The sequence below is a fragment of the Dermacentor silvarum genome, chromosome 4 (assembly GCF_013339745.2).
Source record: "Dermacentor silvarum isolate Dsil-2018 chromosome 4, BIME_Dsil_1.4, whole genome shotgun sequence".
Classification (NCBI taxonomy): domain Eukaryota; kingdom Metazoa; phylum Arthropoda; class Arachnida; order Ixodida; family Ixodidae; genus Dermacentor; species Dermacentor silvarum.
This window is the reverse complement of record NC_051157.2, coordinates 5,916,155-5,930,196: the sequence shown is the minus strand read 5'-3', so window position 1 is coordinate 5,930,196 and position 14,042 is coordinate 5,916,155. Positions and strand designations below refer to the sequence as shown.

At 49.1% G+C, this 14,042-nt stretch overlaps 1 protein-coding gene across 2 annotated transcripts in view; it reads left to right on the top strand.

The window, feature by feature from the left end:
* The window catches only part of LOC119449360 (sushi, von Willebrand factor type A, EGF and pentraxin domain-containing protein 1-like), a 224,195-nt gene that overhangs the window by 158,338 nt on the left and 51,815 nt on the right, over positions 1 to 14,042 (top strand). For both annotated transcript variants that reach the window (XM_037712534.2, XM_037712533.2), the window contains exon 26: positions 12,171 to 12,293. In XM_037712534.2, the coding sequence (XP_037568462.1) occupies positions 12,171 to 12,293 (123 nt within the window). The remainder of the gene's footprint in view (positions 1 to 12,170; positions 12,294 to 14,042) is intronic.

Sequence of the window (14,042 nt, the reverse complement as noted above, 5' to 3'; positions counted from 1 at the left end):
CATTTCTGTGATATCTGCGTTAATGTTTGGCCAAAAATGAACATTCTTGCCCTCGCTTTACATTTATTAAGGACCATGTGGCCTTCATGCACTTGTGCCATCATCTCCCCTCTCATGGACACAGGCACGATCACTTTTGTACCTTTCAGTAGAACATCTTTCACAAATGACAGCTTGCCTGTGAAAGGTTTCAGCTCTCCTTCATCTTTTTCACCATTGCGAACCACCTGAATTACGGCGCGTAAATAGGGATCCTTATCAGTCTCTTCGTTTAGCCGCTTCAACGTGACGTCGCTGACAAGGGTGGTAACTGCACTCACAGCATGGATTTCCACATCAGCATCAGCGTACGCATCGCCCTGGTCCGGCATCACGGCTGTGGCTCGCGAGAGCATGTCTGCCAAGATGAGTTCTTTTCCTGGAACGTATCAAAGGACATAGTCATATTTGAGCAGACGCGTAAAAAACCTTGGTATTCTAGGTGGCATATCCGCGATTGCTTTTTGAGCTATAGCTATCAACGGCCGATTATCAGTTTCCAATACAATCTGTCGACCATAGATGAAGTAATGAAACTTCTGGCAGCCGAAAGCCACTATAATGCTTCCTTTTCTATCTGTGAATAACGCTGTTCCGCGTCAGTCAGCACCCTTGATGCGTATGCCACAGGACGCCGTTCACTTCCGTGACGCTGCATGAGAGCTGAACCCAAACCATTCATTAATGCATCTGACGTCACTCGTTTCTTTTTGAGGGTCAAAGATAGCTAGCAGTGGCCGCTGGCCAAGGCTGTCGAAGATATTGCGCCATTCATGCGTGTGGCTTGGTGTCCAAGCAAATACTGTATCATGCTTGATTAGACTGCGCAAATAAGACGTCCTCTGAGACAAGGAGGGAAGGTACTTGGAAAAATAATTGGCTACACCCAGAACACGCTGCACTCCCTGTTTATCGGTCGGAATGGGCATCTGTTTCATGCACTCGATCAGCCGTTGGTTGAGCTTTATGCAGTCCTTCGAGATAATATCACCCAGAAATTCGATTTTGTCAACACCAACCTTGCACTTCTCTGCGTTTAGCTTAGGACTAGCTTGCCTAGCAGCTTCGAGTACTGATCTCAACCGATGGTCATGGTGTTCCTGAGAGATTCCCCAAATCAAAATGTCATCTACATACACATCAACGCCCGGTAAGGAATCAAATATTTCGATGAGAGTCTTTTGACATACTTCTGACGCTGACGCAATTCCAAAGGGCATCCGCAAGAACTTATATCTTCTGAAAGGAGTTGCGAAAATGCAGATTCTTGATGTTTCTTCGTCGAGAGGAATTTGATGAAAACCAGCTTTCGCGTCAAGTCGACTGAACACCTTTGCACGTGCCAGTTCTGCCTCTATGGCCTCCCGCCTTGGCATTTCATAATGCTCCCGTTTTATGCTAGCGTTGATTATCCTGGAATCCATGCAAACCCTCAACTTTCCATCTTTTTTCTTGACAATTACCAATGGGCTTACCCATTCATTCGGTTCGCTGACCTTTGTCACGATGCCCGCTTGCTCCATCCGCTTCAGCTCGTTGCGAAATGGTTCCTTTAGGGCCAAAGGAACTCGTCGGGCAGCTTGAACCACGGGGACAGCATCCGCAGACAGGACCATCTTGTAGTGTCGCTGTGCGCAGCCGGTACCTAGCTAGCCGAATTCCCGCATTACTTGTTCGGAGCTACTTGCTGCCACTGCGTCAACTGTCTTGGTAACTAGCCCGAGCAGTTCACTTGCCTTGAGCCCGAGCAGTGCCTGCCTTCCTCTCTTGGAGACGAAGAAGTGCAAATGCTGGCGTCTGTCACCAATGACTACTTCTTGGCTGATGACGCCTAGGTGTTTCATGATGGCCCCATCGTACGGCCGCAAAGTGGTGTTGCTGCGTTTGACAGGCGGCATTGGCCGCAGCTTCCTGTAGGCTGAATAAGGTATGAGGTTAGCTTGAGATCCCGTGTCTACTTTGAATTTGAGTTCGTCGCCGCCAAGGCTCGCTATCACCATCCAATCTTGTTCATTCCGTATGTTACCGGTACTAGAGCACTGCACGGGCCGATTTTTGCGGCCCGGGCCCGGCCCGGGCCCGTTTTTACATTGGGCGGCCCGCCCGAGCCCGATCAAATCATTTATGGCGAGACCCGAACCCGGCCTGGGCCCGGAAATAATCTACGTTACCCGCCCGGCCCGGCCCGCCGCCCCTTTACCTTAAGCCCGAGCCCGGCTCGAGCCCGACTCGAAACCGGCCCGAACCCGGCCCGAGACCGAAAAATACATGTTTTTCAGAGTTGAAAAGCCCGAGAATAACTCGCAGAAAGCCCGAGCCTGGCCCGGGCCCGCGTCAAAAAACCGGAGCCCGGCCCGGGCCCGGGTCAAAAAGCACACGCCGTGCCCGAGCCCGGCCCGAGCCAGTGAAAAAACTCCTCTACCTGGCCCGGCCCGGCCCGTGGGCCGGGCCGGGCCCGGGCTTTCGGGTAAGCCCGAGCCCGTGCAGTGCTCTAACCGGTACACACGCCTAAAATTTCAATGTCGTTGCCATAACCGTCATCCTCGAGTTCATCTACACGCGCCGCTCTTCTCCAGCAAACGGCAAAGTGATTCCTTGTGTTACAGATTCTGCAAGTTTTGCCATAAGCTGGGCAGTCGCGTGGCCTGTGTTCTCTGCCACAACGGGAGCATTTGAACATTTTTGAATGCTTTGCTGAGATCCGAGCGACATTGACTGGATCTACTTGCTTTACTTTCTACGCCCATGCTTCGCATTGAAAAGCAGCTGCCTCTGATACATTGCATTTTTTTTTCGGCTTTGGCTAGCGTGAGCTCGTTGTCTTGCAGGAGTTTGGCCCGGAGGCTGTCATTGCTAATGCCGATCACAATTTGGTCGTGAATCATGCAGTTTGTTAGCTCTCCGAAATTGTACGATCGGGCTTGCATCCTCACTTCTCGTGCGAACTGTTCAAAACTCTCCCCCACTGTCTGCATCCGCTTGTGGAACAGATACCGCTCGTAGACTTCGTTTGTTTGAGCAGACCAGTATGCATCGAACTTGACAACGACGGTCTCGTAGTCTTCTTTGCTTTCAGCTTCGCTGAAGGAGAAGTTGTTGAAAACTTTTAATGCGTCCTCGCCTGCTAAGCTCAGTAGTACTGCTGTCTTCGCTGCCTTGCTCAGGGATTTGTCATGCGGCTTTGTTACCGTGAAGTAGAGCTCCAGCATCTGCTTAAATCGTTGCCTATTCTTGCCCATATCACCTGTCATGAGTAGCGGTGGCTTCAGCACATCCATGTCTGTTTCCTGGGTGCGCCCGAGGTTCTGCTCCCGCTGGATAGTCTTGCACCGGGTGGCCACTTCTGACACCATGTAACGTTCCGTGCGTTATGGGCGTGTGCCAAGCATCGACCAGGCCGACATGGTGAAGGGCGAAAAACTGCTTGCGTCCTTTATTGCGCTTGCTTATAAGGACACGCCATGAGCAAAGAGGGTAAAGAGAAAGGGCACGGCTCGTGCCGAGTAGAAATAATGACGTGGGTTGCGCTGGTAAGCGTGCTATCAGATCACGATGCACATCCTAGGCATTACATGGCCTGCCCAGCTCCATTTATTCCGCTTAATGTCAGCTAGAATATCGGCTATCCCTGTTTGTTCTCTGATCCACACCGCTCTCTTCCTGTCTCTTAACGTTAGTCCTAACATTTTTCGTTCCATCGCTCTTTGTGTGGTCCTTAACTTGTTCTCGAGCTTCTTTGTTAACCTCCAAGTTTCTGCCCCATATGTTAGCACCATTAGAATGCAATGATTGTACACTTTTCTTTTGAACGACAGTGGTAAGCTCCCAGTCAGGATTTGGCAATGCCTGCCGTATGCACTCCGACCCAATTTTACTCTTCTGTAAATTTCTTTCTCGTGATCAGGGTCGCCTCTGAGTAATTGACCTAGATAAACGTACCCCTTTAAATACTCAAGAGGCTGACTGGCGATCCTGACTTCTTGTTCCCTTGCCAGGCCATTGAACATTGGCTTAGTCTTCTGCAAATAATCTTCAACCCCACTCTTACGCTTTGTCGGTTTAGGACCTCGATCATTTGTTGTAATTTGTCCATGTTGTTGCTGAATAGGACAATGTCATCTGCAAACCGAAGGTTACTGAGATATTCGCCGTTAATTCTCACTCCTAAGCCTTCCCAGTCTAAGAGCTTGAATACTTCTAAGCATGCAATGAATAGTACTGGAGAGATTGTGTCTCCTTGCCTGACCCCTTTCTTGATGGAGCTTGCGGCTACAGGAATTTCACGTCACCATCGTTTATAAGTCTGGCCGTAAGCATGAAGACGCTGACACACTGTCCCGCGCACCCATTGATCCTGTCAGTCAGGAAACACAGGACGATGACGACTTCCTGGGTGCCATTAGTTCATCAGACTTGAGCAGACACCAGCGTGACGACGCTGAGATGGCTTCAATGCAGATGCCACACTCCTTTTCAAACAGGGCAAGGCGCATACCCTCCAGGAGCATAATTGACTCGGGTGTACAGTTCACCACCCATAGCTGTGCTTTCCCGCCAGTAAGCGATAGAAGGCAGTGTGGCACAAACATGTTTTTCTTTACACAAGGCAAGGGCAACGGCTCAATCACTGACTCGTGTCGGTTGTCGAAGCACTAACTAGCACGTTGTACGTGGACCAAGCTGGGAGAACAGAATCTTTTACTACAGCGAGGTGGTCGCTCCGACAGGGAGGCTGCTGGGCGAGAGCCGACAACAGAACCTCGCCTGCTCCGCAGTCCACAGTCGCGCGACACTCTTGCAAAAACTTGATGCCAAGGATAACGTCATGCGTGGAATGAGCAAGTACTGCAAATTCTGCCTTGAAGGCCTTGCCAGCGACACTAATAGACACGGTGCATGCACCGACTGGACACAAAGACGCGCCGCTCACTGCCCGAAAGGTAGTAGGTTTGTCCTAATAAAACAGAACATTGCGGCCAAGTCCTTCCTTTAAAACTAAACTCATTACAGAAACAGTTGCTCCGGTGTCTATTAATGACATTGTGGGAACATCGTCAACAAGCACATGAATCTTGTTTTGAAGCATCGAAACTGGTGGAGGCATACTTGTGTGCAAGTCGTCCAGCGACCTCACCTCCATCGTCCGCGCAGGCTAGTCTCCCGGTGGCGGAGATGAAAGCCGCGGCCGGGGCCGTGTAGATGGTGACCGTCGCTGGCGCGTTGTCGGCGGCGTCGGGCTTCGCACAGAGGCAGGAGAGTCACTACGGACGTTCTGCCGGTACACGGACTGCTGGGCAATTGGACCCGAAGATGAGTAGGTGTGATCAGGCCGCTGGCTTCGCCGTGGGAATGCCGCAGATCGCTAGGAAAATGTCGTAGGTGGGCGACGTCGCATAGGGCAGAACCGGGCTTTGTGTCACCGAACACCGCACTGGTAGCACACGGGGCGTTCACGTGGCATACCAAAAGTCGCGGTATCGTGAGTGTACTTTGCACACTGTTCCCACTCTTGAAAGAAAGAAGACGGTCGGCTGTTGGAGCTGTAACTGCCATGCGGCTCGACGTTAGGAGCCATTGGTAGTGGAGCCCTCAGCCGAGGCCCGTGGTGGGAGTGGCTGCGCTCGTCGAAACTTGCAGCATTAATAGGTGTGGATGATATACCAGAATAGTGTTGGCCTGAGCTCGTTGGTTGCACATAGCACAAATGGTTTCCAGCAGAACGAATGGACACGGACACGGAATGGACACGGTGTCGTCGTCCCTTTCTGTCCGTGTCCATTCGTTCTGCTGGAAACCATTTGTTCTATGATATACCACACTGGCCGCCTCTAGCTTGCACACGAACAGAAGCAGAAGTACTTCGCGTACAATGAGACTAATGGTGGAGCAAAGGTCGGCAGGAACTGAATCATGGCATGCATCGACGGTGGCGACCGTCGTGAAGTAGGCCAGACGTCCAAACTTCGAAGTGATGCGACGTGTTTGAAGGGCCTCTAAGGTTTAACAGCGGTTAATCACGTCAGCCTTCTCATTCCAGACTCTCCTTGCCGATGGGGAAGTGATAAACAGCCTCGGCAATACCTTTTAGAATATGGCCCACCTTGTCTTCTTCCGCCATGTGGGCATCCACCGACTTGCACAACTTCAGTATCTCTTCAATGTACACCCGGCGACAAAATATTACGGACCACGAACTCTCACAAAAAGCTGAATATCTCCCTAGCCTCACAACGCAGCCTGGTATTTGCATTTCTAGCCCCGACTAGAATATGCTAGCAACATTGTCGTATACAGTTTTGCTGGTTACTGCTACAGGCTGCTTGGGTATTGAATGTTTTCTGAGATCCCGTGGTCCGCCAACTTTTGTCGCCGGGTGTACGTTCTGCAAGTCTCCCTGGTGACGTGAGCCCTCTGCGACAACATCTGCTCCGCGCGTTCCTCGTTGCTGGGTCTCCAAAGCATGTTTTAATTTCCTCCACAAATTGTTCCGAGGTTGTCAAAGTGTCCTTCATGGTTCTCAAACCATACCAACGCCGTGAAATCAAGGAACAACCCCACGTTAGACAACTGGCTAGCGGCATTCCAACCATTGGATCGGCTCACTCGCTGATAGTGGCTGAGCCACTCATCCACGTCGTCGCCGGGTTTCCCTGTGAAGGTCCGCGGCTCCCTGTAGTGGCAAGGAGATGCTCTGGCGGACGGTTGCTGGCTGTCTCTATTCGAGCTCATTTCTTGAGGTGCCAAGCTCGCAAGTCGACGGCTGTGGCGAAGCGTCATACACTGAAAGATACGACTTTCCACCGTATTTGAATAGGTCGACACCAACCCTATACCATGGGTAATGCGGTGTAGGTCTAATGATGAGTGGTTTGGTGGGTTGATTATATGCATAGCGTTTGCACACAGCACACCTCTGGATCATTTCTGTGATATCTGCGTTAATGTTTGGCCAAAAATGAACATTCTTGCCCTCGCTTTACATTTATTAAGGACCATGTGGCCTTCATGCACTTGTGCCATCATCTCGCCTCTCATGGACACAGGCACGATCACTTTTGTACCTTTCAGTAGAACATCTTTCACAAATGACAGCTTGCCTGTGAAAGGTTTCAGCTCTCCTTCATCTTTTTCACCATTGCGAACCACCTGAATTACGGCGCGTAAATAGGGATCCTTATCAGTCTTTTCGTTTAGCCGCTTCAACGTGACGTCGCTGACAAGGGTGGTAACTGCACTCACAGCATGGATTTCCACATCAGCATCAGCGTACGCATCGCCCTGGTCCGGCATCACGGCTGTGGCTCGCGAGAGCATGTCTGCCAAGATGAGTTCTTTTCCTGGAACGTATCAAAGGACATAGTCATATTTGAGCAGACGCGTAAAAAACCTTGGTAGTCTAGGTGGCATATCCGCGATTGCTTTTTGAGCTATAGCTATCAACGGCCGATTATCAGTTTCCAATACAATCTGTCGACCATAGATGAAGTAATGAAACTTCTGGCAGCCGAAAGCCACTATAATGCTTCCTTTTCTATCTGTGAATAACGCTGTTCCGCGTCAGTCAGCACCCTTGATGCGTATGCCACAGGACGCCGTTCACTTCCGTGACGCTGCATGAGAGCTGAACCCAAACCATTCATTAATGCATCTGACGTCACTCGTTTCTTTTTGAGAGTCAAAGATAGCTAGCAGTGGCCGCTGGCCAAGGCTGTCGAAGATATTGCGCCATTCATGCGTGTGGCTTGGTGTCCAAGCAAATACTGTATCATGCTTGATTAGACTGCGCAAATAAGACGTCCTCTGAGACAAGGAGGGAAGGTACTTGGAAAAATAATGGCTGTGGCGAAGCTCGTACTGTTGTGCTTCCGCCGTTAGCAGACAGTGTCCCTCATGTAGCACTTGGGAGTAGCTGGCTTACCCCGTACCTTCCAACACAAATGTGACGATGAATCATGTTTATTTACACGATGATGAATGCACAGGTATTGCAGAGGTATGAATGCCGAGGTATGCAGAGGTGATGAATGCTAAAACAGTCCACGGCGCCGCACGCGAGCCAGCCCAGCTTCGTTCTTCTCTTCATCCAAACTACGCTCGCTCGTTTCAATACTTTAGGGCTTCCTCAATCTTTCCCACGTTATAATTTCGAATATCCCTTACTTTCTTCTTGTTTATCCGTTTTGACAGTTCGGCGAACTCTATCCGATCTCCGGACTTTGCCAATTTCATGCTTTGTCGTTTCTTTATTAAGTCCTTTGTTACTTGGGAGAGCTTACCTACTGGTCGCCTTAATGCCTTACCTCGTACTTCAATTACTGCTTCTAAGATCCGCCTAATTACGGTTTCATTCATTACCGCTATGATATCTTCGTCTTTCTGTTCTAAAGCTGCATATTTGTTCGCGAGCACCAGCCTGAACTGGTCTGCTTTTACCCTTACTGCCTCTAGGTTGGCCTGTTTCCTCTTGACTAATTTTACTCTTTCTCTCTTCAAATTGAGAGAAATCCTGGACCTCACTAACCTATGGTCGTTGCACTTTACCTTACCTTACACTTCTACATCCTGCACTATGCTGGGATCGGTCGAGAGTATGCAATCTATTTCATTTCTTTTTTCTCCATTAGGGCTTTTCTAGGTCAACTTCCTGTTGCTACGCTAGCTGAAGAAGGTGTTCATTATGAAAAGCGGAGCTGTTTAAGCCGGGCGTAATGTGTCTGCTGAATCCAAAAAATGTCACAGTTTCGCCCTAAGGGCGAATCAATGAATGCGATAGCAACACAGCAATGTCATACGAAGTAAGGTGAGCGGCCTTGGTAGCAATATGAATTGTAGTAAACATGAGCTGATTAAGTAAGCAGGTGTGCTGCGGCGTAAGTAGACCGACATGAAGAGAGACTCGATGACCACGAGAAGGCGCGTGTGAAACGGTGGTGTTGATGAGAAGCGCTTACCGTGGGCAGCGCGTGCGAAGGGACACACCTGTAGTGCTGCACTGCCGATCTGGGCAGCATTGCATGTGTAGCGTGCGTTGGAAAATGTGGCCCGACTATTACTAACTGAATGAACAAGCGTGGTGTGAGCGCGCACAAACAAACATGAATAGATCACACTGAATGACTGCAGCCAACGACTGTCAAAACGCTGGCAGCGGGCGAAGGTACGTGCGGTCTATCGCTTCAACGGAAACTGAGCGGCGAATGCACGGCGCATAAAGGTCAGAGCCGTGTGGAGATAAGAGACTGTGCGGACGAGCGACGAGCGCGGTTGTTGGCAGAGAAGTGCCCCCCCCCCCCCCCCCCTGCTCCCTCCGGCGCTGGCTTTCCGCTTCCTTGCTTGCGCGTGGGAGATTGAGTGCGTTCGCTCTCCGTGATAGCACGCTTCCGCTGGGGCATACGGCGCGCGGCGAAGATTTTATCTATACGGAACCTCACGGCGACGGCGACGGCGACGGCGACGCCGACGGCAGAAATCCGGTTGAAGTGTCCATATAATTGCTATCGCAATAAAATGTGGGCCGATCCTGGCGGCAGTACAGAAAGGGTCCAAGCGCAATGGCACATACGCCTGCGAACTAGCGACGCTGAGCCTGGCTAAGTCTAGCGAAGCATGGTTGGGACTACTTAAGCTTAGTCAGTCATCGATAGGGAATTGATAGCCAATCAATAGCTAATCGATAACCGATCAATGATAAATTCCTCGAAATGCTGGCGATGACTTGGTAGTGCTTACCCTAGCCCAAATTCGTGGCCAATACCTTGCGATAGCCAATCGACAGCCAATCAATAGCTAATCGATAATTGAAAATAATAAATTCCAGCGAATTCTGGGCATGACTTGGTGGTGCTTAGCCTAGCCCAAATACGTGGCCTAGTACCTTGCGATAACCATTTGATAGCCAATCAATAGCTAATCGATAATCGATCAATAATCAATAAATTCCGGGAAATGCTGCGGTGACTTGGTAGTGCTTAGCCTAGCCCAAAAGTCATGACTAGCTAGGTGCCCATAGGCTCTGATGTCTCTTTAGCATTGCGCCTCCAGTGCAAGCTACGCAAAGCGCTACTCCACGCCGTACGCTGTGTGTGCGAATGAAAGCCTATGGCGGTGAGCCGGCAATCTTTGCTCAATGTAGCGCACGCGAGGGAGGAAGGCGGGTCGGAAGCGCGCGTCGCGCGTGAGGCACGGGGGCGAGGCGACAGAGGGGGAGAGAGGGGAGTGTTCTGCTCCGTCAGCAGCTGTTCACAGCGCGTCGGCGCGGGTGCCGTATCTTGAAAGCGATCTGCGATGTGGGCGCGCCCCGCGCTGGCCTCATCTTCAAAGCGATCTGCGATGGGGATCAAGTGCATGCGCCGAGTGCCGGTAGCTTCGTATGAGCTGTGCTTTCGATCTTTAGTTCGCGTCGAAGCGAGACGAGAGACAGCGCGAAGGTCAATTTACCCGCTGCTGCTGGCGCGCTTTCTCACTCCGGACTTGTCAAACTTCACGCCTGCAGCACGACCATCTCTACCACTGTGGTGCCTGCATCCAATCCAAGCACTTCTTGTAATTCCCAGTATCACAAAGAAAACGGAGATGTAGTCATTCGCGCTCAAACAAACCGTCCTTTCATTCATGCATGAAAAGCACAGAGAACGCACCCACGTTTACACGGACGGTTCTGTCTCCTCGAAAAGTTCAGCCGGAGCAGTGGTAATTCCCGTGAAATCTGTCACCATCAAATTCAAGACTTCTCACATTACATCATCGACGGCTGCAGAACTCGCAGCTATCCGTGCTGCTCTGGAATTTATTGGTCCCAAATCATCACAGTCATGGTCCATCTTTTGTGACTCGAAGGCAGCTCTCCAGTGCCTGCTGTCCCCTTTCAACCACGGACCTAATGCACAATTAGTCGCAGACATCCGACTACTTCACCATCACGCAACCGACAAGGGGCACAATATCATCTACCAGTGGATACCGGGTCACAGCGGAATTTCGGGAAACCACAGTGCCGATGACGCTGCCCGATCAGCCCACGATGGTGCCCCTAATGTATCGATACCACTGTCGAGAACAGACGCAGCCACAAAACTTCGTTTCCTCGCACGCGAGCTTACGCAGACTCTGTGGAACATCAGTGACTTCAGCAACGCACGCCTCCACAGATTGGATCCACGTCTGCAACTCCGTCTTCCACCAGGGTTACCACGAGCGGAAGCAACACTTCTGCGCCGCCTGTGGCTCGGCGTGGCATTCACGAACGCCTATTCCTTCCACATTGGAATGTCCGACAGCCCTGCTTGCGACAACTGTGGCTGCGAGGAGACAATCAAGAACCTCCTCTGTGACTGTCCCCGCTACAATGTGGCAAGAAAATTGCTCGCGACTGCGCTTGAAAAACTGGGCAATCGCCCCTTCACAGAGGAAAAAGATTTAGGACACTGGTCTAGACGGGCTTCGGCACTCAAGGCCTTAAGGGCTCTGCTGAAGTTCTTAAGGGCTTGTGAATTGTGCGACCGGCTTTGAACGTTGTAGCGCGTAGGTTCGCGTTATTGCGCGAATTTTCTTACTTCAATTTTTTTTCTTCTATCACCTTTTATTCCCTTTACCCCTTTCCCCAGTACAGGGTAGCAAGCCGGTATTTACACTGGCTAACCTCCTTGTCTTTCCTTTCTCTCTCTCTCACTCCGGCGTTTTCACAGCGAGTTTCCGCGGTCATCGAGCGTTATGTATCCATGTTTACCAGTGCACGCGTGACACCATGCTTGTCTATTTAGTTAGTAAGCGAATGTTTACAACTTTATACGGCCAATTAAACTACTATCCTTGCTTCGAATAGCTCTCCACCAATTTGCTATCGCAATCGATAACAGCAGGACCCTCTGAAGCGGGGCGCCTCGCTGAGAGATGGCAAGCCGCCCTCCTCAGCGAGGCACCCGAGGACCAGGAGTGGGCCGTCCAGCGGGCCAGGGCCATTGCTGAGGATCTCGAAAGATTTTTCTCCAGTGATGGACCCCTGGCAGCCTAGCCCCGGGCACCAACAGCCTTAACTGCTGGACAAATAAAGTTTATTCCTATCCTATTATAATCGATGCTTGGCCTTTCGGGCGAAACTGCGATTTTTTCATAATTATTACTCTTTTTTGCAGATGTTGACGAATGTTTATTCGGAAGTCACAACTGTTCCCACCTGTGCGTCAACATTCCGGGATCGTACGCATGCGCTTGTCCGGAAGGCATGCTTCTCAAAGAAGATGGCGCCACTTGTTTGGGTAAGACGCGCTTTCACTTCGTCGGAACAGACGGCTGAGCTCGGTAATCACGACAGAGTATCATCGATACTAGGTCCTCAAAGAGATATGAGACTAAGCGAACGATTAAGACAAAGCGTGAACGAATCACTCTTATACGCATGCAGGATTTTACTGATCGTTCCCCGCAAAGCTTTTGAACGGAAGTTCAGAATCATGATTGGAACCACGTTCTATTCTACACTGAGCAGATAACATGTACACTGCGTTTATTGTGGATTTTAAAGCCACCTATAAAAAAAACATCTTCCCGATATTGTACTCGGAGACGAAAAATATCGCAAGTCATGGATAGACAGTTATCTTCAAAGGCAGATAAACTTTAAAAACCGCATGTACTTGGGATTTGTTAAAAATAAAGATATCTACAAATGGAAAGCTTTCACGGTGTTTAGAAATTAGGCCAACGCTAAACTAAAAGCCGCGAAAGAAGAGTATTATCGAGCCTACTTTAACGATGTGGTGAATAATTTTGCTTTGTTCTGGAACCGACTGAACAGCGTTATAAAACAAACCGATATAGCTAATGTTGACAATATGCTCATGAACAACAGTGTTGTCCGGGCAGCAGACCTTTCCAATGCTTTAATGATAATTTCATAGCCGTTGGAGAGCCTAGAAGTTGCAACACAACAAATATTCCCTCGATTCGCAAAACAGCAAGCTTTTCTAGCACCATGGTGTTTTTCCCACGACTGATAATAAATGAAATATGTGTTTCATAGTTTAATTAATTGCAAGTCAGGTGACGCAAATGATATGCAAATTAGGCCAATCAAATTTATTATGGACATAATTGCTCCAGTCCTAGCTGAAATTTATAACTTATCTCTAGAACAGAGTTGTTTTCCGAAGGTAATGCAGATTTCAAAGGTGGAAGCAATTCACATTGATGGAAACAAAAATTACGTAAATAATTTCAGGCCAATTTACATTTTACCGTTCTTTTCGAAGGGCTTGGAAAAAATCATGCGCCAGTAACTGTATAGTTTTTTCGACACACTCGCTTATCTCGACAGCACAATACGGTTTCCTGAAAGGCAAGTCAACGGAATTGGCCTTATTAACGCAAAAGTTCGGCGCTTGATGCAAAAGAGGTAGTCTTAGGTATACGTATATCTACATCTTACAAAAGCATTCGATAGCTTTCACCATATTACGCTGCTAGATAAGCTTGAGTATATAGCACAGAATACTAGATCATGCAAACAAGTTTTCTCCTCCTATCTCCGGTGGTTGGGTCTCAGTACGTTAGTCGTAGCTGTTCAAACTCGAAAATAAAGCTTATCCCACACGGTATGCCACGAGGGTCACATTCTGGGGTCACTTCTTTTTATTGTTTATTTGAACGATATTTTTCCTACAGTTGAAAATATCAAATGGATTGCATAGGTAGACGACACCACCTTTTTTTTTTTTTTTTTTTTTTTTTTTCACGTGCACGAATCCGCATCCCGTCGTTAATTTTGCAAATGTTGTGCTGCAGGATATTTTAAACTTGTGGGAAATGAACTACCTAGGTGTGAGTGCTAAGAGAACGCAAGCGATCATCTGTCGCGCAAAGCATAAGACCCTAAATCTTGAAAATATTTTGTATCTAAACAATGAGGAAATTACAATATTAAGTGAGATAAAAACACTAGGGGTTATATTTTTAGAAAGTTTACTTTACAACAAACACATCGAGCTTTTTTGCAGTAAGCTAAAAAG